At 29.5% G+C, this 22,688-nt stretch overlaps 1 protein-coding gene across 1 annotated transcript in view; it reads right to left on the bottom strand.

Moving 5' to 3' along the window:
* Positions 1 to 721: 721 nt before the first annotated feature.
* The window catches only part of LOC115888120 (slowpoke-binding protein-like), a 22,441-nt gene continuing 474 nt past the window's right edge, over positions 722 to 22,688 (bottom strand). Inside the window, exons 2-5 of the mRNA XM_030907706.1 lie at positions 14,248 to 14,332; positions 13,907 to 14,141; positions 6,290 to 6,451; positions 722 to 2,213 (exon numbers count right to left, since the gene is read on the bottom strand). Coding sequence (XP_030763566.1) covers positions 2,087 to 2,213; positions 6,290 to 6,451; positions 13,907 to 14,141; positions 14,248 to 14,332 — 609 coding nt within the window. The 3' untranslated portion in view covers positions 722 to 2,086. The remainder of the gene's footprint in view (positions 2,214 to 6,289; positions 6,452 to 13,906; positions 14,142 to 14,247; positions 14,333 to 22,688) is intronic.

Here is a 22,688-nt window from a genome sequence, read left to right as displayed (position 1 = left end):
ACTAAAGAGGCTAAGAAATGAGAAATTGCTGGAAATTATTTTCAAGTTTGTAGAACGACTGCTAGGGGGCGCAACTGCAACAAAAAATAAGAAAATGGAGTTTTTACACAATTTTGCCTAGATAAGGTGTACTACAATAATAATAGAGTAGGAATCCTTAATAAACCTGTTAAATGGATAGGCCAAGTTAAGAAAATCACAAACACACCACTACAAACTCTACTAAGTGCAGCAATAGATCGACAAACATCTTTCTTACGATATTGATCTCATTGGTTGTATTTAAAGGCTTCGATTGGTTAACCGTTTCTAACCAACCGAAGCCTTTAAATTCAACCAATAAAATTAATATCGTATCATCGTATCGTCGGACAACGGATGCATGAAAATCAAGCTTTACTCCACACAAACTCACAAGCAAAAGTATAACGCACACTTATTCGAATTCGTAAAAAATAACCAAGACAGAAGCATCAGCCGGACGCCGGACCAGAATCAGCTGTTAAAAATCGAAAATCCCTGCCAATATGCTTTAATGCGCAAGTCAACCCAATCAGTTCTCAATTTGGACCATATGTACCGAAATTACCGTTCTGAAATCGTAACTAAACGATCCCAAGGTAGGTTGGTACGCAAATAGGATCGTCCGATAACCGTCAAATCTCGGTTGGAACACATTTGAATTACTGCGCACGAGCGTGATCGTTCGGTGACGGTTCTGCGGCGAGTTGGAACAAACATTTTTTTAAGATCCCAATTAAAAATTCAGTTACAATATTAAAATAAAAATTATATCTCAACCTGTATACAGCAATCATTGTATGGTTGTAAAAAATCAAATTTTTGTTAGTCCAAATAATAAAAATATAATATTTTTATCTTAAATATAACACACTGTATATAATTAAATATATTTAATATAGAGGTAACCTAGAAAAATATTTCTGGCAATGTATAGAAAATTGCACTAGTTTTGTTAAGTATTTACATTATAATTGCGAGTTATTTAATTTTTTGTCCAGGTTATAGAAAGGCGGAAATTTTAGTTCTCAATTTTGTCTAAAAATTTTAATATTTAATTTGATTGTTATTTACTCTGATTTTGTACGAATTTATTTCTATTTTAGATATACGGTTAGAGTTGGTTTTCCTAAAATTATATTTTGATTGCCTAAATACTTCTTTTAAACATTACAAGTTTTTGGTTAAAATACATGTTATTTGATATAATAAAACTGTTAAGACCTATCTAGCATCTAATCTTATTGCTGAAATGGACGCTATAAAAATACTTTTATTATATTTATAGATTTTAATATACTTTATTTTGTATTTAGCATGATGAATAAGGTACTATTTTCTGCCAAAAAAGGGCTAAATTTTAGTAGGGTTTCATAAAAAAAAACAAGTTAAAATATGTACATAATAACTATGCCATCTTTTAAAGACATCACTGATGTTTATTTTCGTTATTTTTGATTACTCGTTACTAATCGTTACTCGACTACTAAGTAATCATTTCAAATATTCGTTACTTTGATTAATATGATTACTTTGTACTGATTTTGGTACTGCTGTCAATTTTGTCAACTGCTGTCAACCTTACTTCGGGTATCAATAAAGTAACGAGTAGTCGAGTAACGGATAGTTAGTTTCTACTTTTTCAACACCTCTAATAATAATAGATTTGTTGGTGTCAAAATAAATTAATGTTAATCTACTATTAGTTATGTACTTCTTTTGTGTGTATTTGCAGAAGAAAAATAAATAATTTTTAATATAGTACTGTCTATTTTAAGAAATAGCACAGCTATTATAGAAAATAAATAATTTAGCAATGCCATTCTGATACAATAAAACGTAGTTTTTGAAATTAGGTATGCTGCAGCCCAAAGAAATACCCTGTACATAATGAAATGATTTATTGAATAAGATAAAAACTCGTATATAATATTTCTTGGTTATGAAAGAAAAATGTAGAGTATATAGTCTGCCTGAGTCAACATACCTTATTCCACTAATTTGGAACACAGGGAATATTAAAAAACTCTAGTAACTACTCCGATTCTAGTTATCCTAATAGCTACTACCTAGCGTTACGACTGATATCTTCCTCTACGCTACAACTATCGCTAATTTCACTGTCGTCCTCTTCGGCAATGTCTTCTAGCGCCCTCTTGCTACAATCTTCTATAACCACTACGGTTTCTTGTCTAAAAAAATCGTTCGCCTAAAATTAGGGGATGAAAGAAGACACCTAGTAACACACACAGAGGATAGAGTACATATATATTTTACCTGTACAATACTACAACATGATCTACAAAGAAGAAGTAATGCAGGCGCAAGAATTGATTTTATATGTAATACTTAAAACACAGGGTGTCCCAATATTCCGTGGACATAGAACTACTACGTATTTTTGGAATCAAATAATGTTGCGGACCCGTGTGAACCCGGTCTAAGCTGACTAATACACCTGACACCATTTGTTACGTTTTTCGTCGGTTCCGCGTGGATAGAAAGTCACAATTCATTTAAACACAATTTATTTACACTAAGTAACAAACAATAACGATTAAAATACTTAAAGAACTATATACAAACTATTTATAACTATTTATTTATCTAGAAATAATTTATTTTAAATTTAGCGCGGTAACAGTATTCGTCTATTTATCTTTTTCCTCATACAGGCCCGACCTACGGTTCATCCGTCCAAGAATCCACATGGCAACCTCCAGCCAGCATCGTTATGGGACGGGAAGTGCGCCTACCTTGTGATCTGAAGTTTGGTTGCCGACCGGGAGAAGATGTCGCTGGATAAGATTATATCCATAGACTACGTACAAGGATGGATGACATCCATCAGCGAGTCCGTCTAAATATTCAAAGCGCTAGTGACCGAATGAAGGAGCACTACGACATTCAAGCTGAGCCTGGAGGATACCAACCAGGGAATTTGGCGTGGCTATACAACTCGCAGACGACGTGGATTATCTCCGAAGCTACAATCCTCGTGGGAAGAGCATACGAAGTCATGGATAGGATTAATGACGTCGTATACCGTATCAGGAAATTGCCAAAGGAAAACCAAGGATCGTCCATTTCAATCGTTTGAGCCCTACCAAGGCGAAATAGAAGATCGTGCTGGGACCGTGAGAATCTGTAGCTTTGATCCCCTAATTCGGAGATGTCTTTTGACGACTTCATGGCCCGTTATAACAGCGGTAGGAAGGCTCGCTATGGCGTGACTGAAGAAGAACAACAGGACCTCTTTTCCATTGCCTCCTGATTATTCGCTTGCTCACTGTGTGGTCGAGAGATTTGCAATGTCCAGAGAAAATAGCTACGACGTTCAATGAAAGTTTGGGCGTGTCGGAGAACTACGCCGACAGGATTCAGAGGTTGGAAGCGTCTTGAGGCTAACCGACGATGCGCATAGTCAAGCAAGACACATCTTCTACCTGGTCACCAAGAAAATGGTCACCGAATAAGCCGAAACTTATCTCAACCTATGGAAGGCCCTAACTGTAGACTGAGAGAAGCCCTCCTAAACAACAACATTACACGATTAGCCATTCCGAAGCTGGACTCGATGTTTTGAGTTGGCGTACAATCCGGAACATGATTGAAGTCATGTTTAGATTTACGAGTATCGAGATCCTCGTTTGCTGCTACAACCCAAAGCTGAGATTGGGAGAGAAAACTGTAGACTGCCTATTTCTACCAGACTTCTCAATGTACCAGGGGCCAGCTTTGCAAATACCTTCATTCACCGTATACATCTCGGGACGAGCATGAATCTAAGAAGGGGGCAGTGCCGAGGACCCGTGTGAACCCGGTCTAAGCTGACTAATAATACGCCTGGTGCCGTTCAAGGATGAATGGAAGAATCTCGGCGGCTACGGATTATTCGAGAACTCTTTAGCTGTGGGTATATAAGCCGACGGCTGGGGCCTGAGGAAAAATAAATAAATAGACGAGTACAGTTGCCGTGCTAAATTTAAAATAAATTCTTTCTAGATAAATAGTTATAAATAGTTTGTATATAGTTCTTTAAGTCTTTTAATCGTTATTGTTTGTTACTTAGTGTAAATAAATTGTGACTTTCTATCCACAGGGAACCGACAAAAAACGTAACAATAAGTTAAGTTAGATACAATTGACTTATTGACAAAAGTGCTTTCTTTGTCCGTTATGTTTCAAATTTATTTTATTGTATTGTTGTATATTTATTTGTTATTACAAATTAATTTTTTTGTATGTTTAGTTATTTGGCACTAAAATAAATGAACCGGTGATATTAAAATTATATATAAAATTGTTTAAAAAAATAGTGAAACATATTTTTCTTCAAATTAAAGAAAATGACAAAATGAGAATCGTAACACTCTATGTTATGATTATATATTTCAATATATCTTTATTTCTTGGATATGTTTAATATGGATCTATTAGAACACTGTCATTAAAAACATTTTGTCAATATTAAATAATAATGGTAGGTAAGCTATAATAGGTAATAAATAAACAAATTGAAATATAAAATCATATACAATACGCCTGCATCACTTAAATTTTAATAGAGTATTTGATTCAGAGGAATCACTATTCACTACACGATATATTACTAGATTATCTAAAAAATATAAAGAAAACAAATTGTAACAGTATAATTATCAACAAATTATTTTTAAGCATATTTTAGCTTTACTTTTTAGTGTTTTACTACATTACCAGTTTGTTTTCACCATGCATTTATATCTTCAGAATAACGTCGACTTGAACTAAATAGAACAAAATTATATATTTTTGTATTAAAAAAATCAAAATAAATATAAATTACTCAAAGGAAATATTTTTATAATTAATAATTCTATGTAAAAAACTATTTATATGAATTAATCTAAAATAAATTTTAGCAAAGAAACAAAAGAAAAGAAAAACAGAAATTATAAAAATAGAAAAAAAAATAAGAGGAATAATAAAAAATAATTAAAAAAATATATTTTAAGACTATTTTAATTTATTATTAATTAACTTTTGCTAATATATATCAAAAAGGCATTTAACGAAAATTCTACATTAACCTTTTAATAGCTTGGTATTTATTTTTTAGGCTGTAATTACCCATTTTTATGGATCTTTAAAACTATAGCCATACTGGGTTATTCTCCTAAACAAATATGCAAATTCATTAATAAAAGGCGGAGTAAAAAAGTGATCTATATAAGAATGCGTTTAAAATTAATTAATTTAATTAATATTTTAATATCAAAAAATAGTTGCTCTATGCACTGATCGGTACGAAAACAATTATTTTAAAATTTTCGTGTGTTTTAAAAATTTAATATATTTTGTTTTAGTTGGCCGATTTTCATTATTTTTTAAGGAATATATTAGCAAAATATTTTGACTTTTTATTCTCTTTTTAAATTAAAAATAAGTACTTATCTGTTTATTATACAAAAAGGGTACAGAGTGTCGCAGGTAAAAAAATATCAAAATTGTATTTTTTAAATGGAACACCCTGTTTAGTAATAAAATTTTAGTTTCTAAGATTAAAATAAAGGTAAATTTGATTAAGGTTTACTGCAAGTTAATCTTACCTTTTTGAAATATTTACGATTTTGTAAAAATACAACAAAAAAAATGTTAATACTTCAATTTTCTAGGCGTATTAAGTTTTTAAAACCAAATATTGAACTTAAATTTTTCTATTTAGTAAATTTGGTGTTGCAATAATAAAAATAATACTACCTTATTCAGAGTGTCTAAAATTTTATATTAAAAAATTATTAGGTTTAAACAACAATAACTTGTTTAATTTAAATGGAACGCCTTGTATATTTTAGTGAATTAGATCTACAATTTTATTGTTTATCAAATATTATTATACCATTTTTTACCTATCTCTCCAAGTTTTTGTATAATTTAGACCTCATTTATCATCATATACTCATGCAATATTGACATCTTAGATATTCATTAGAATTAAATATGCTGAACTTTAAAATATATGAAAATTTTAAGATATCCGTTTTTTGTGCCGCTCCGTGTAGATATAATTATAAAAAAATCTGTATATTTATCTGTATATCAACTTAATTATTAAAATTATTATTAGTTTATTAAAGACTAAGAAAAAAAATATTAGAGATTAAGAAGTAAAAAGTGAAAAAGAAATGAAACAAAAATGATCATGCAGGTATACATATACTCTACAAACATTCTACAGATAACACTTACATAAAACTTAAAAATATATAATAGATATGTAACTCACCGCCTTAGAAGTGGACTTGGTAAAGAGGGGCTTCTTACGACATCCAAAAGTTGCAAAACTTCGGGCGAAGACACTGTTTGAACTATAGTGGCCCCTCTCAGTTCCCTTAATTCTACGCCTCTGAATAAATCGCATCTCACCAGTTCTTCCAATGTAGGTATTCTAAAATAATCAATTCCTAAATTGTTATAGAAGGTGAGTCTTAAATAAGTGTAAATATTTTCAGGTCTGGTAGTTTTCGCGAAAAAAAAGATATTTTCTCTTTACCTTTTTTAAATAAGTCCAAAATAACCGAGATATTTTACTTTGAAAATTATAAAAAATATGTTTTAAAGTTACTAAAAGTTAAAAAAAAAATTCGAACAATTTTGATTTTTTTTCGAGAAAAAGAATCTCATAAACTTAATGCATCATCAATATACATAATTCTGGGGTCGAAATATAGTACCCCTAAAAATATTTGCAATTATTTAAGACTTACCGTGTATAGTAATTTGTTATTTGAAACATATATCAATTTTTAAAGTACATTACTGTGTACTTATTATAAAAAAAAATAAACAGTAAAAAGTAAACGAAAAAGTAGAAGATGGTGCTCAACTTTTCTGTTTTAAATCTTATATTAATCTCAACCTAAAGTTTATACAAATCTGTTTTGTAAGACATTTTGCATAAACTGCTTTTTTAATAATCAAACAAAGAGTGTAAGTTGCCCTTATGAGGATTTCAAATGTCTGGCACAATGACAAAAATAAAAGTTAGTGCTGTCACATGCTTTTGACAAGTAGTAAGACGAAAGAGAGTAGTGACAAGTAGTAAGTAGTAAGAGGAAAGAAGATTATAATAATTCAAGTACTTCACTAAAAACAATGTTCTATTTTTAGTATTTTTGACCTCTTTATTTCTACTCTTTCTATTTATTTATTAATCGAAATATACTTTATAAAGATTTATGTTTCGAATTTATTTTATTGTATTGTTTAGTTATTTGATATTAAAATAAATTAACCAATAATATTAAAATTATAGAAAGGTATTCCTTAATAACTTTATAATATTTCTAAGAAAAAACTTTATGTGAATACATGTCCTAAATATCTTAACTTTTGTGATACAGGGTGCTAAAATTAAAATAAAGTTTTTACGTAATAAATCTGATATAAAAAAGTAAAAGTTTCAAACCAAATCTCATCTGAAGAAAAATGATTTAATTTTTTTCAGTAATAACCATGCGTTGGACAAAAAAAAGAAAATGAACATTGTTTAGAAATGAATGAAGGTTTTGTAAATAATGTTTATTTCAAGAGAAGTCAGTATCGTACCGTTTATTAGTAGTGGGAACTATCGAATGAATACTATCGAAACATTCGATAGTTGCAATTCATTCGAATAATTCGATAGTTAGTAAGAAAACATTCGTTGAAAACTATTCGAATAAAAATTATCGAATAGATCCGTCATCTGCCTTGAAATATTGTATTCTATTAATTCGGCAGCAAAAACCATTCATTTTTAAAATTCATTCATTTATGAAATTCATTTATTCGTCAGGATCGATTATAATAAAATATTAACTGAATTTTAGTTGTTGCCCGGCGACGTAGGTTTCCTTCCGAGAAACCCGACAGCGGTCGGTGGCAATGCTATGAAAGAAGCCGGCATCTTTGGATACATTATTTTTTTCATTAAGGTGCTGGTATTTACACAGAAAATACATTATGAAGGGCGCTGTTGCCATATTTTGGTATTAGTTGATAGTTACGCAAAGAATATTATTGTTTGGCTTTAGTTAGTTAGGGATAGTATGTCTATATATTCTGCATTTTTTTTATTAATATTCTGTTGTTACATTGCAATAATACTTGTTATTTTGGATGTAGGAAAATGATTTTTAATGTTTTTAAGCAAAGACTGGTTTAATAAATAATAATAACAGTAATAATTTGTTATACTTATTAGCAACAAAATTTAAAATCATTTAATATAAATATTTTTTTTAAGTAGTAGCAAAATATAAACAACAAATTAGATGTCAAAACTATTTATATTTGATCCTATTTAAAAATAATATAGTCTCTAAATTTTTTGGCAACGTTGGTTTATTAAATAATAATAATTACAGAACTAATTTGTTATAATAACAACAAATTTTAAAATCATGAAAATATAAACATTTATTAATTTTCTAAGCATGCGGTGTAATGGAAGGAAAAATATAAATAAAAATTAGAAATCAAAATTATTTATATTAGGTGCTTTATATTACTATTTAAAATTATATTTACTTTACTGGCATTTACTTTAAAAATAAATGAAATATTTCTTCATAAAAACTACATGTAAGAGAATTACCATAAACAAAATACAAACATCGTTAACTTTTTTTTTAAATTGGCACGTGTAAAACTTTCATTTTAATTTTCTCACCCCATAGTTTGAGTTCGATAACCATTTATTTAACCACATTACTTATATATAGTTATTAAAAGTTCAACTAATTCACATTATTAAAACATCTAAAATACAAATATGTATTTTTAAAATTAATTGTAAGTTTGTGACAGCGGTCGGTGGCAATGCTATGCAAGAAGCCGGCATCTTTGGATACATTATTTTTTTCATTAAGGTGCTGGTATTTACACAGAAAATACATTATGAAGGGCGCTGTTGCCATATTTTGGTATTAGTTGATATTAGCAAAGAATATTATTGTTTGGCTTTAGTTAGTTAGGGATAGTATGTCTATATATTCTGCATTTTTTTTTATTAATATTCTGTTGTTACATTGCAATAATACTTGTTATTTTGGATGTAGGAAAATGATTTTTAATGTTTTTAAGCAAAGACTGGTTTAATAAATAATAATAACAGTAATAATTTGTTATACTTATTAACAACAAAATTTAAAATCATTTAATATAAATATTTTTTTTAAGTAGTAGCAAAATATAAACAACAAATTAGATGTCAAAACTATTTATATTTGATCCTATTTAAAAATAATATAGTCTCTAAATTTTTTGGCAACGTTGGTTTATTAAATAATAATAATTACAGAACTAATTTGTTATAATAACAACAAATTTTAAAATCATGAAATATAAACATTTATTAATTTTCTAAGCATGCGGTGTAATGGAAGGAAAATATAAATAAAAAATTAGAAATCAAAATTATTTATATTAGGTGCTTTATATTACTATTTAAAAATTATATTTACTTTTACTGGCATTTACTTTAAAAAATAAATGAAATATTTCTTCGCAAAAAACTACATGTAAGAGAATTACCATAAACAAAATACAAACATCGTTAACTTTTTTTTTTAAATTGGCACGTGTAAAACTTTCATTTTAATTTTCTCACCCCATAGTTTGAGTTCGATAACCATTTATTTAACCACATTACTTATATATAGTTATTAAAAGTTCAACTAATTCACATTATTAAAACATCTAAAATACAAATATGTATTTTTAAAATTAATTGTAAGTTTGTGACAGCAGTCGGTGGCAATGCTATGCAAGAAGCCGGCATCTTTGGATACATTATTTTTTTCATTAAGGTGCTGGTATTTACACAGAAAATACATTATGAAGGGCGCTGTTGCCATATTTTGGTATTAGTTGATATTAGCAAAGAATATTATTGTTTGGCTTTAGTTAGTTAGGGATAGTATGTCTATATATTCTGCATTTTTTTTTAATATTCTGTGTTACATTGCAATAATACTTGTTATTTTGGATGTAGGAAAATGATTTTTAATGTTTTTAAGCAAATACTGGTTTAATAAATAATAATAACAGTAATAATTTGTTATACCTATTAACAACAAAATTTAAAATCATTTAATATAAATATTTTTTTTAAGTAGTAGCAAAATATAAACAACAAATTAGTTGTCAAAATTATTTATATTAGATCCTATTTAAAAATAATATAGTCTCTAAATTTTTTGGCAACGTTGGTTTATTAAATAATAATAATTACAGAACTAATTTGTTATATTAACAACAAATTTTAAAATCATGAAATATAAACATTTATTAATTTTCTAAGCATGCGGTGTAATGGAAGGAAAATATAAATAAAACATTAGAAATCAAAATTATTTATATTAGGTGCTTTATATTACTATTTAAAAATTATATTTACTTTTACTGGCATTTACTTTAAAAAATAAATGAAATATTTCTTCGCAAAAAACTACATGTAAGAGAATTACCTTAAACAAAATACACAACATCGTTAACTTTTTTTTTAAATTGGCACGTGTAAAACTTTCATTTTAATTTTCTCACCCCATAGTTTGAGTTCGATAACCATTTATTTAACCACATTACTTATATATAATTATTAAGTTCAACTAATTCATATTATTAAAACATCTAAAATACAAATATGTATTTTTAAAATTAATTGTTCAAAAGTTCATCTCCTCTCTCTTAAAAATTGCTACTTCCCAAAATTTCCCATTAAAAAATAGACCATATACCATATAAAATTAAATAATTGAAAGATCGGACTACGGAAAACCACACAAATTATCGAAAAAATTTTGACCACCTGCACATGCACACAATCGTCAATAAATGAAATTAAAAAATAACTACTATTTTAATAAACGCAAAAATAGCACAGTATTTATACGGCGAAGTTATAAAAATTTGGAAGAACTAATAATGCACTGACGCATACAAAAATCAAACGAATACTAAATTTCATTTATCAAAAGCATTCGATAGACGTGGCTCAACGATAACCATTTAGTCGCACTGCGAGGTTGTCACATATGCTTTAGTTTACAAATGAATGAATGATTTTATTCGAATAAAACCATTCGATAGTTGAAATCATTCATTCATTAACCATTCGATAGTCTAATTCATTCGATAGTTCCCATCGCTACCGTTTATTCTTTAAAAATATTCATTATAAAACCCACCACGCACTCCACTGGTTGAAATAAATAAAATTGTTTGTACATCAAAAATGCTAAAAATTTTTGCTACATAGATGATGTGTCACGATTCACAAAGATATCTGTAATAACACCAGATATATTTTTAAAAAACGTTTTTTTTAGAAAATTTAACCGCCCTGTATTCTGAAAAAATATGATGTTTAGGACATACATTTATATGAAGTTGTTTCTAAGAATAAGGCAAGAATGTCATTCAAAAAGACCCTGTATAATAATATTATTTAAAAAACAATTATATTTTTTTCAAATTACAATAAAGGTAAAATGAGAATCATAGCTTCTTATGTTATGATTATGTATTTTAACGTATCTTTGTAATTTGTAGATTTTTACAAATAAAGTATGTTGTGATTATATTAAAACCTCTGTAATTATGTAAAATGGTTTTTTTTTGTAACTATATAAAGTTGTTTGTTTCCATTACATTAAAAATTTTTCCTGTGTAGAAAAAGTCACTGCAATATAATAGATTGCAGTGTGCTATTATGGTAACAACAAAAGTCGATAGAGTACAATAATGACTTAATAAATTAGTCATTTTGCAATCTCATTCTGCACGTTGTTGTAGATGGTATTTAGACTGGTAATGTCAAACTTTATTTTTTATGGTAGCTTGATGTAGCGTCTCTGTTATGCTTTAATGCATAACAAATTTGTTTCGTTACTGCGGATTGTATTTTTTGAGAATGTTTTTTTTTCTTGATATCTTCTCACAAGTTGTAAATTACATATGCCAAAAATAATAGAAATAAAAATCCCACCAATAATTTTTAGCCGACCATACCAATAGGTATGGTAGGCTATTAGGATCGGCAAAAAAAAAGTTTTTTTAATTTCACTCAAAATGAGTTACTTGGGTCATAAATGACCCAAATACAAAATATTTTCATGGTGTCTGTCATTATATTAACCAAATTTGGCGCAAAAATACTGTGGCACCCGAGAATCTGGCCATTAGTTAAAAAATAAAAAAAATGGGGGTGGGCTACCCTTATCACTTAAGGGTATAAAAAATATATAACAACCTATTTTCAGACCTACTCAATATACATATAAAATTTCATCAAAATCGGCCAAGCCGTTTCGGAGATGGCAACAAAAATAAAAAACAACCCCTATTAAAATAGGGGATGATAGCAGAACAGTAAAAATTTAGGGTTGTTTGTATTTCTTAATGCCAAATAAAAAAATAAAAACATTTTTTCTCTTCAAAAACTAAAAAAAAATGAGGGGTGGGGCTACCCTTATCAGTTAAGGGTATAAAATAGATAACAACCTATTCTTAGACGTTACTGAATATACATATAAAATTTTATCAAAATCGGTCAAGCCGTTTCGGAGATGGTAACAAAAATTAAAAAAACAGCCCTATTAAAAATAGGGGATGAAGGTAGAACAGTGAAAATTTAGTGTTGTTTGTATTTTTTAATGCCAAATAATTTTTTTTTTTTCACAAAATAAAAAAATGGGGGTGGACTACCCTTATCACTTAAGGGTATAAAAAATATATAACTACCTATTCTCAGACCTACTGAATATACATATAAAATTTCATCAAAATCGGTCAAGTCGTTCCGGAGGAGTACGGTAACCAAAACTGTAACACGGAAATTATATAGATAATATTATGTGAAAACTGCGGAGTGCGGAGAGCGGAGAGCGGAGAGCGGAGAACTGAGAGCGGAAAGACTGATTATAACAATAGATGAAATTTAAAACTATAATTTAAAACTATTCAAGAAACACAAGTACGCAGAAGCTAGCTAGCTAACACAAGTACGCAAGAAACGCAGAAGTACACACAAAACAAGGCAACGCCGCGCGTCTATTCGTTCAATTCCGAGCAAAATAGCGAGGTTTGAGGCCCCACGAATAGTTTGAGGCCCCACGAAGTTGGGGCCTCGCTCGCCAAAGCGAGGCCCCATCGACAGGTCAGATTTTGATGCGAGACGAGACTTCTAGGGTATTAAGATATTCTTTGCCTAAATACAAAATATTTTCATGGTGTCTGTCTGTCTGTTCGTCTGTAACACGATAACTCAAAAACCGCTAAACCGATTTTAACCAAATTTTTACAAAAATACTGTGGCACCCGAGAATCTGGCCATTAATTTTTGGTGGGGGTGGGGGTGATGGGAGGGGGTTAAAAATTTTAAAAAATCGTAACTCCGAAATTACAGTAGTTAGCAAAACGCGGTTTTCAAATTAAGATTAGGAATAACATTTGCAACAAAATTTGTAATAACATCAAAATCAGTCAAAGTCGCAGTTTTCGAGATATTAACATATTTTAGTATGGGCGGCTATACGTGTCTCCCGGCGTCAATTTTTATAATTAGTCTTAATATTTGACAACTTTTATGTCAATTTTTAGTAAATGAAATTTGGAGATTGATCTCGCCAAAAGCATCATTGAATGTCATTCCCCAGCCATTTTGACGTCGTCTTTTTCTCGGTCATACGGTTTCATATCATTTTTCATATGGTTTCTTTCTAATACACCTACGGACGAATAGGAACTTTGAAATGAAGAAAATATCTAATATGCACAGGAGTTGATACGATAATTCTCAAAAGTATACAAACATATCCAGCTGTAATTTAATTTAATAAGGTATGTTTATGGTTTTTACCTTGGACTTTGAAATATAAACTGCAATGCGTCAGCCACTTTAGGAGCCCGTTCCAGTTCCAGCTGCAGATGTGCCTGACTGGGTAGCGAAGGCAGTTCATAGCCAGCGGACATCTCGAAGAGCAAATAGCCAAAAGCTAGAGTCTCCGGTGCGTAGGGCGCTTTTGGTACGAGGCCTAAGAGGGAGTTTTCCAGGCCAGCCAGACGAGCTACGCCGTTCTGGATTATTACGTTTCCTAAAAATCACAGAAATATGGTTAATATTAACATTAACGATAAAATATTAAAAAATTAGTGTCAAAAGATGTTTTTAAAACACTTTGTGATATTTTTTCTACTTACCAGAATGAAGATGATACAAAGGTGGTAAATGTCTATTTCTTAAAAATAATAATGCTTCGATGATTTGTCTTCCTAGGCATTGAACCTAAAAATGAAATATATTATTAGATATATATATAATTAGAGTATTTTCCAAGAGTATGGTTTAGGTATGTGGATGATATTTTTGCTGTTTTTGACACACATTCAGACACCATAGATAATTTTATTTCTAAGTTAAATAATCGTTTTCCTTCCATTAAATTTACGCATGAAATTGAGAACAACGACAGATTACCATTTCTAGATGTATTAGTTATTAGAAATATTAATAATTGCCTGGAATTTGATATCTATAGGAAAAATACCACCACATGCAGATATATTCCTAATGAATCACATCATAGTGTTGAACATAAAATGGCTAGTTTAAATTTCTTAGTTCATATATAGGTTACTTAGTTTCCCACTTTCCAACGAAAGATATGAAATAGAAGCTGAAATAGCTGAGTGTAATGGATATTCTCCTTCACTAGTTGATAAATTAATTAGAAAACGTAGGTATAGGTTAATGATTTCTGAAAATTCGACTTTTCAAGTGGAGAAAGATACGTCTAAATATTTTTCAATACCGTTTGATATAGAGTTATCCCGTGGTCTAAAAGGAATTTTTAAGAATGTCAATTATAAACTTGTGTATATGCTAATAATAAATTACAATAATTATTAGGTAATCCAAAGGATAAAACAACTCCACTGGAAAGGTCAGGTATTTATGAAATTTCTTGTAAAGATTGTAATCAGAAATATGTTGGGCAAACTAGAAGATCAATATTAACTAGATTTAAAAAACATTTAGCTCAGATAAGATATGGTAGACCGGATAAATCTTGCGTTGCCGAACATATTGTTGATAAAGAACATTGTATAGATCTTAATAATTTAAAATTAATTAAACAAGTCTCAAATTACAGGCAATTAGATGCCTATGAAAGCATCAGAATTAATAAATGTAAAGATAGTATGAACAGAGTCAACGTTCTAATTCCTTCAAGTTCTTTGTTCCTACTACTCTAGTGGCGGAAATTAACTGTTACGCTCAGTGGGCTCTGACTCGGTTGGCTAGATTTTGCCACGCCCACTCGGTACCTACTGGGAAGTATATAAACGCTCAACTTGTAGATTGTACTTTATTTTATAATCATCTGCTGATGATGCTAACATGGTTAGCGAAACGCGCGTCCAGTGTAAAAGTAAAAGTGTTTTGGTGTATTGTTGTGATTTAGTGTTTTTTTAGTGTTCTTTTATCTTTATTTTGCTGTGTAACACCAAAGGTTCCAACCCTCAACTGTAATATATTATTACCTTTGAACAACGTTATTAAAAACAAAATGAAAATCTAGATTGCATAAATATAGGTATATGTTACAGTGAAAGTCGGGAATCCAGTAAATATTAACCATCACTAGAAAATGCTAACAATTATGCATTGGACGAGAGAATATCGTATTTAAATAAAATTTGTGGACTTTTATTAGTAATTGTTAACATTTACTAAAATTTATCAGTAAAAGTCATTCTGTTGTACAATAGCGACCGTGTTGGTGGAGTTTTGAATAAATACGTTATACGAGGGGTTGTTTTTTTACCATAACTTTAAAACACCCTGTGCAATAATTTCGTGTGTAAGTTTTCCTAAAATATAATTTTACGATCAGAACCATGAATATTTTGTTTTTTGGATCATGTCAATACATGCCTTGGTTAATTTTTAAGAGCGAAATGAACTTGCCAACCAAAATTGCCAATTATTTCTACTATATTTTTAAAGTATTTTCCAATGTGAGAAGACGCCTTGGTGGTTATTGTGAACTATACAGTACTATGAACTGTCTATCGTGTTCGACGTTTGGCAAATGCTTTGCAGGGGGTTTAGAGGTCGCGAAGCAGTACCAGTGTCATTAAATGTACTTTGGCTTGGTCCTTAAAGAAGATTGGGAAAAACCAAGAGGATATTCGACTGGCCCAAAAAAAAACGTGCCGTATTTTGTCGAGGAAGTCGATTTCGTCACGACCAATGGCCGTCGAGTATTTGAAATTGAAAAAATGCTATAATTTGACGGTAACCTATGTTTTTTTGATTCATTTCACTGACAGATGTGATTGAGATTTGTATTGTTAATTTATTTATTTTTTTTTTTTTGTGTTTTTGAATAAATAATTTATTTTAAAGTTATTTTCTAGGAGGTTTTGTTTGGCCTTCTATATTCTGATATTTCACTAATAAATAATATCTTATTTTGTATTTCGATGTATGGAAATCCGCAAGTTTTGTATTTGAAGCCGCAAAGAAATTTCGCTCTGTAGTGAGAAAAATGTTATATATTCCATGTTACCTGATCACTTTTATTATAGAATGTTTTAAACACATATACAGCGTGTCCCAAATAAAAAAATAAAAAATTATACTTGAAATAGTTGGTAGTATTATTCAAGTTATACGCGGTTGCGCCTTATGGAAGGGTAAACCAAATATTGAAGAAATGTGTGTGCCTTCACAGAATTAAATTGCATTAGAATAGACTTTCCTGATTTAGTAAGTGATATGCTCATGATGCTTGTAATATACTATTTTATATTCACTAAAAAACTGATTTAAAAAAATATTTTTAATTGAATATTATGTAAGTATTATGTATAACACGATATAAATAAATTTAAACGAGCAAGAAGATGTAAGAATTTCAATGCCAATATGGAGTAGTTTTCCATTATTCGGAATAATATACTTGAAATAATATTGCTTAAAAAATCAACAAAATAAAAAATATTATTCTTAATAACAAGAATTGAGATTTGGGGATAAGTTTGAAAAGCCATGTCAGAAGAGTAGGATTAAAGACAAGTATTAAGGTAACATAATATATTTGCATAAAGTTTTAATAACACTGGACAATTTTTGATTTGTTTATGTTTGATAATTAAATTTAGTTGCAAGTTTATTTCATATTTCTTTAATATTTGAGAAATTTACTTATATACATACACTGAATATTATTATGCTGCTTTTTTATTTTAAATGGCCGACATGTGCTGTTATTTTTATTACTAGTATATGTATACTTGTTAGTATCGTATTCATTATATGTATAGTTTATAGTATATCAGTAGTATAGATACTTAAGTACTTTCTTTCTATGCGTACTTATATATCCTTTATAGTCTTTTTAAGTGCATATAATACTACTTTTTTAAGAGAACGGCAAGTTTTAATAATTAGTTGTTAATTCCCCTAATTATGTGTCCCCTGGTTCTGCTATAACAACAATTATATATTATCATTATTGATTAAAAAGTTCTTTTAAAGAATTGACCATATATTTTTTTTTTTAGAGTAATTGGGCTGTTCCTTAACATTTTGAATATAAATATTCAAAATATGATTGATAACTGCATATCCTACTAAATAGATCAATACCAAAATCCAATTAGAGAAATAAGTTAAATTATGTCTTTCGTTATAATTTTCTTGCTATTTGTCCACCATTATTTGTGACTTAGAAAATAAATAGTTCAAAAGAATTTAGTACCAGTTCTTTATGTTCTCAAAAAAATCAATTGTTAAATAATTACATATTGCTTAGTACGATTATTATATTGGTTATATGAGTTGTTATAGGTGATAATTAACAAATATTTCTGGTGTTAGATATTATATTAGATATTAATTACAAATAGCTACCTACTTATGTAGCTGCAGATTATTATATTGTGTAGTAGGTACTGTAAATTCTTTAGTTCAAGAAACAAATATCAGTACAAGTATATAACCAAAAAAATGTTGATGCAACATTCTTCTGTGGTATAACATACGTACCCCTATGGTATTCAACTTTTCATTGTTCTTTTTAATAGATACACAATAAGCACCATCTTAATCGTTAATTAAACAACCCAAACTAACTACTTAAATTCCACCAATATAATATCACAATAAATGTATATAAGCTTTGATCATTCCTATTATTAATACTGGACTTCATACTTTATAACTACCAATGGCTACCTACTAACACACTATGCCAACTTAATAATAAATCTGTTCTAAAAAAATACAACATAAAGACATCTTTATTGCAATAATATAGTAATATATTCCATGTATCATTAACTACTATAAATACAAATACCCAATCTTCTTTTACGTGAATAGTGCGTTAGGAGGCAGAAATATTTCCTGCATTGTACATCGTACAAATTGGCTAGAATTTATTAATATCCATTGCAAACATTTATCTTTCAAAGGGTCTAAACAAGTCTAAATGTTTTGTCTTTTTACTGTGTCCCTGTAATATGTTATCAATTAACAACAGTTATCAAATATAACCTGAAACCCAATAATAATTGTCTTACCTTTTTTTTCGAAACTAAACTCTTTAAACAAACTATATAAATAAAAATTTTCAAGGAAAAATCTATTCCTAATGCAATTTAATTCTGTGAAGGCACAACACTTTCTTCAATATTGGTTTACTTCCAAAAAATGTTTTTTTTTTTTTTTTATTTGAAATAATATTTAGATATATATTTTAAAAATCAAAAAAAAAAAAAAAAAAAAAAAAAAAAACTAAATAAGAAATTTTGTAATTCTACACGTCTAAAAAGATATTATAACATTTTTCTCACTATTGAGCGAAATTTCTTTTGCGGCTTCAAGATTAACAAAACTTGCGGGAATTTCCAGTACATCGAAAATTTACAAAAATAGAATATTATTTATTAATACAAAAAAAAAAAAAAAAAAAAAAAAAAAAAAAAAAAAAAAAAAAAAAAAAAATTAAAATACATTATTTTTCTAATATAAAAAAAAAAAAAAAATAAATTACAATAATAATCTCATCACATCTGTCGATGAAATGAATCAAAAAACAAGAGTTACCGTCAATTAATATGTTTTCAATTTCAAATACTCGACGCTCATTGGTCGTGACGAAATCGTCTTCCTCGACAAAATACGTACATATTTCAAAAACAACGCCGTATGGGAGTTAGAATATCCTTCTTGGGAAAACATAACCCAATATGATATATGCGCCCGCCAATGTACCATTATGAACGGACGAACAGAAGATCGTTATAACAGGTAAGGGCGGCAATACAAAGTACTTTAATGATATTCCTTTGCAAAATTTTTTCCTGTTTTATCCTTGAGTATTACAGATGTTTTTCTTTAATATCTTAGTTCTGTTGTCGTTTATTAATGTTTATTAAACCCGGACTGTATCGTTAACGTCTTTTAAATTTAGTATAGAGTATCCAATGCAACGTAATATGACATTACGACAATAGTCACCAAAACCATTCTCATAATTAAAAAATTGGCAAATTGATCGTTATCAGTTAATTTCGCTCTAAAAATTAACCAAAACAAGTATTGACAATGTAATTTGCAAAAAATAAATGCTCAGGAGTCATAGCTCTGACCGTAAAATCATATTTTGGAGAAAATTTACATTCAAATTATTACACAGAGTGTTTTGAAATTAGGGTAAAAAAAACACTCCTCGATTAGCGAAAGAATTATCCTCGAAATTATCTAATCCGAAGGGATTTACTAGACACTTGTTAACCGACAGCACTAAATCTACTCTAGAACCTAGTAACTTAATTTGAGGATTAAAAAAAATTGACGTTAAAGCGAGAATAAGTTCGCGTGAGGAACTAAAAGTCTTGTATTTTACAACTAAAAACGCAATTTGAGTGAAAATCGATTCCGACTAATTGGTAGCTTGGAAATTGAGATTAGGTTTAAAAGTTTATTATTAATTAACGGTTGATTGATATAGAGTTAAGCGTTCCTATAATTATAGCTGTCGTGAAGAAAATAATTGTGTAAGCACAAATATTGTCAGATAATCACACTAAAGCCAGATGATTAAACAATAAATGTATAGCAATTCGCTTCTTTGATTTAAAGAACATTAAAAATAAGTAAAAATTAAAAATAAATTTATAAAAGAAACTTTGAAGTTTGGTTTTACCTTATTAAGTAATTGTTATCAGGTAGTTAAATTTTTATTTTGAAAGTTTTTTTTTTTTTATATAATGTCATTTTAACAGAACCGGTCAAAGGTTTTTGTAGATGTATATGTTTTAACAAAAACTAAAGTGTTTCGTCGAATTGTTGCATTTATATAGATATTTAAATAAAAAAAAATTTTTTCTTTTGTAATTTGTGTATTTTTCCGAAACGTTAAGGCATTTTTTGTCCCATTAGGCAAAATTTGTTTAATAGTAAACCACTGCTGACAATAGTTTCCGTTGGATTTAACGCAGCAGTTGTTTATAAAAAAATAAAATAATAGCTCCCGTATACAGGGTGTTCCTTCAAAAAAAACATGTGCGACACTAACTTTTTTTTCAAAATAAAAAAAATAAGATTTTTCATATAACATAGGTCCGATCGCTTGGTTCGTAGCTACAGGGTGTTAAATCTAATATCTTTCGATTTATTATAATTTTTCCTTCTAAGTACTGTTGTAGTGAGTTCAAATGAAACTTTGAGGTAAAAGTTACTATAAGTGCTACGTATTATTTAATGCTGAAAAGTATCGATAAGTCTCAGGGACGTGCATATGGGTTTTCTCTGGAATATTTAAAAAAAAACATGTGCGCCACGACTTTTTTCTTATATAATTGGGTAGGCCGTTTAATGCCAGTTAAAAATTATCTCTGGATATTTTGTCGAATTCGCCCCCCTTGATGAGATAAACGGTATTTTATTAATCACATTATTAATAAATTTTAAATAAAAAATTCTCATCAATGGAGGCCGAAATCGACAAAATATGAAGATCAAGCTTTTAATCGACATTAAACTGCCTAAATTATTTCGCTAACAAGAGAAAAAACGGTCAGTGGACATGTTTTTTTTTAGAAAAATATCCAGTGATAACCCATACTATATCTAAGTACAACTCTTAATTGAATATGTCGACACTTTATTAGCTTTAAAATATGTCGCATTTATAGTAACTTCCTCTCATTCTTTCTTTGCGTTAAAGGGCTTCCAGCTCTTTGCAAAGTTCCCGATGTCGTTGATGTTGGCTTCTGCTGCTTCCTCTAGTCCCTGCAAAAAAACCTTGCCCTAAAGTTTTTAAGCGTCGGTATTCTAGTGTCGGACAGTGGCACGGCAGGTGCTCTATGGTTTCTTCCTCCTCTCCGCATTATCCTGCAGTAGTCGTCGTCCGGAAACTTTCCATCTCACGGGGTTTACCCCGTACAATTATCCGTTAGGTCATGCATTGCTCCATTGGTTGTTTTGTCTTTTTGCTATCTACCACTGGCCAGAGACCAAATTAAGGGTGGAGAAAGTGGAGACAGATCTTCCAGTCTCCACCTCACTGTTACCTAAGTTGGAGACAAGCTCCTCGACTGTAAAAGGGCATGGAGGCTAAACCCCAACCAGGGGGGGGGGTTGTATAGCCTCAGAAACATATTGTCCGGAGGATGGGAAATATTCTGTCCCCCTTACAACATGTATGATTGGTTTCATGCTGTATGATGAGACTCAAGGAGGGACATAATGAATCTTTAAGGTCGCAATTGATTAACCCATCCTCCGACTCATTCTACATTCTATTTTGAGACTCACCCTGTATAATGTTCATGGAATATAAAAACTCTTTTTTATGTTTGCTAAATTGAAGAAACACATCGAAACCTCAAATAAATCAATGCCAATAACATCTGTATGAATTTCTTCAAAATAAATATAATATATCCTTTATTTGTATTTTTTTGACTTCTATGACTATACCAGGTGTCCCACTAGGGTAATAGCTCGGCTGTATCTCGGAAGATATTAATACATAGGGTTTACGGATAAAAATATTTATAACTAAATGGGCTATGAAATTGCTGGAAATTATTTTTTCAAGTTTGTAGAACGACCGCTAGGGGCGCAACTGCAACAAAAATAATAAAATAGAGTTTTTACACAATTTTACCTAGATAAGATTATTACTATAAGTAATAGCTTCATAATCTTCAGTAAAATTTTTGAATAATTTTTTATTTAAAGCCATTTTTTCCCTATCAACCAAAATAAAGTGGTGGGAAAAGTTAAGATCTGTCTTTATTTAAATAATAATATGCTCTGGACTGGATGATCCAAAGAAATCCAACAAGAAGCAAGGGCTCCGTTTAAAAAGAGAGGAACGTTTCTTAGTCACCATGTTGTACCACATATAAACAATAATAGGCTTTTGAACGTAGACGCTAGAAGGCGTTGTCTTACAATTTGACAGACAAACATTGCGCTTGTTCAAAGATTAAAATGCAATGGTATATATGTAATTTTAACTGATGGTAAAGAGTAGTAAAAGCTTAAAAGTCAGCGAAAACCTTGTTTGATATCTTCTTTCAAACCGAAAATGTGTAAAATAGCAATGCGTAACTAC

This window comes from Sitophilus oryzae, unplaced genomic scaffold (genome assembly GCF_002938485.1).
Source record: "Sitophilus oryzae breed Bouriz unplaced genomic scaffold, Soryzae_2.0 scaffold_1167_pilon_pilon, whole genome shotgun sequence".
In the NCBI taxonomy this organism is placed as follows: Eukaryota; Metazoa; Arthropoda; class Insecta; order Coleoptera; family Curculionidae; genus Sitophilus; species Sitophilus oryzae.
Note: the sequence above shows the minus strand (reverse complement) of the source record. Positions and strands in the feature narration are given on the sequence as shown.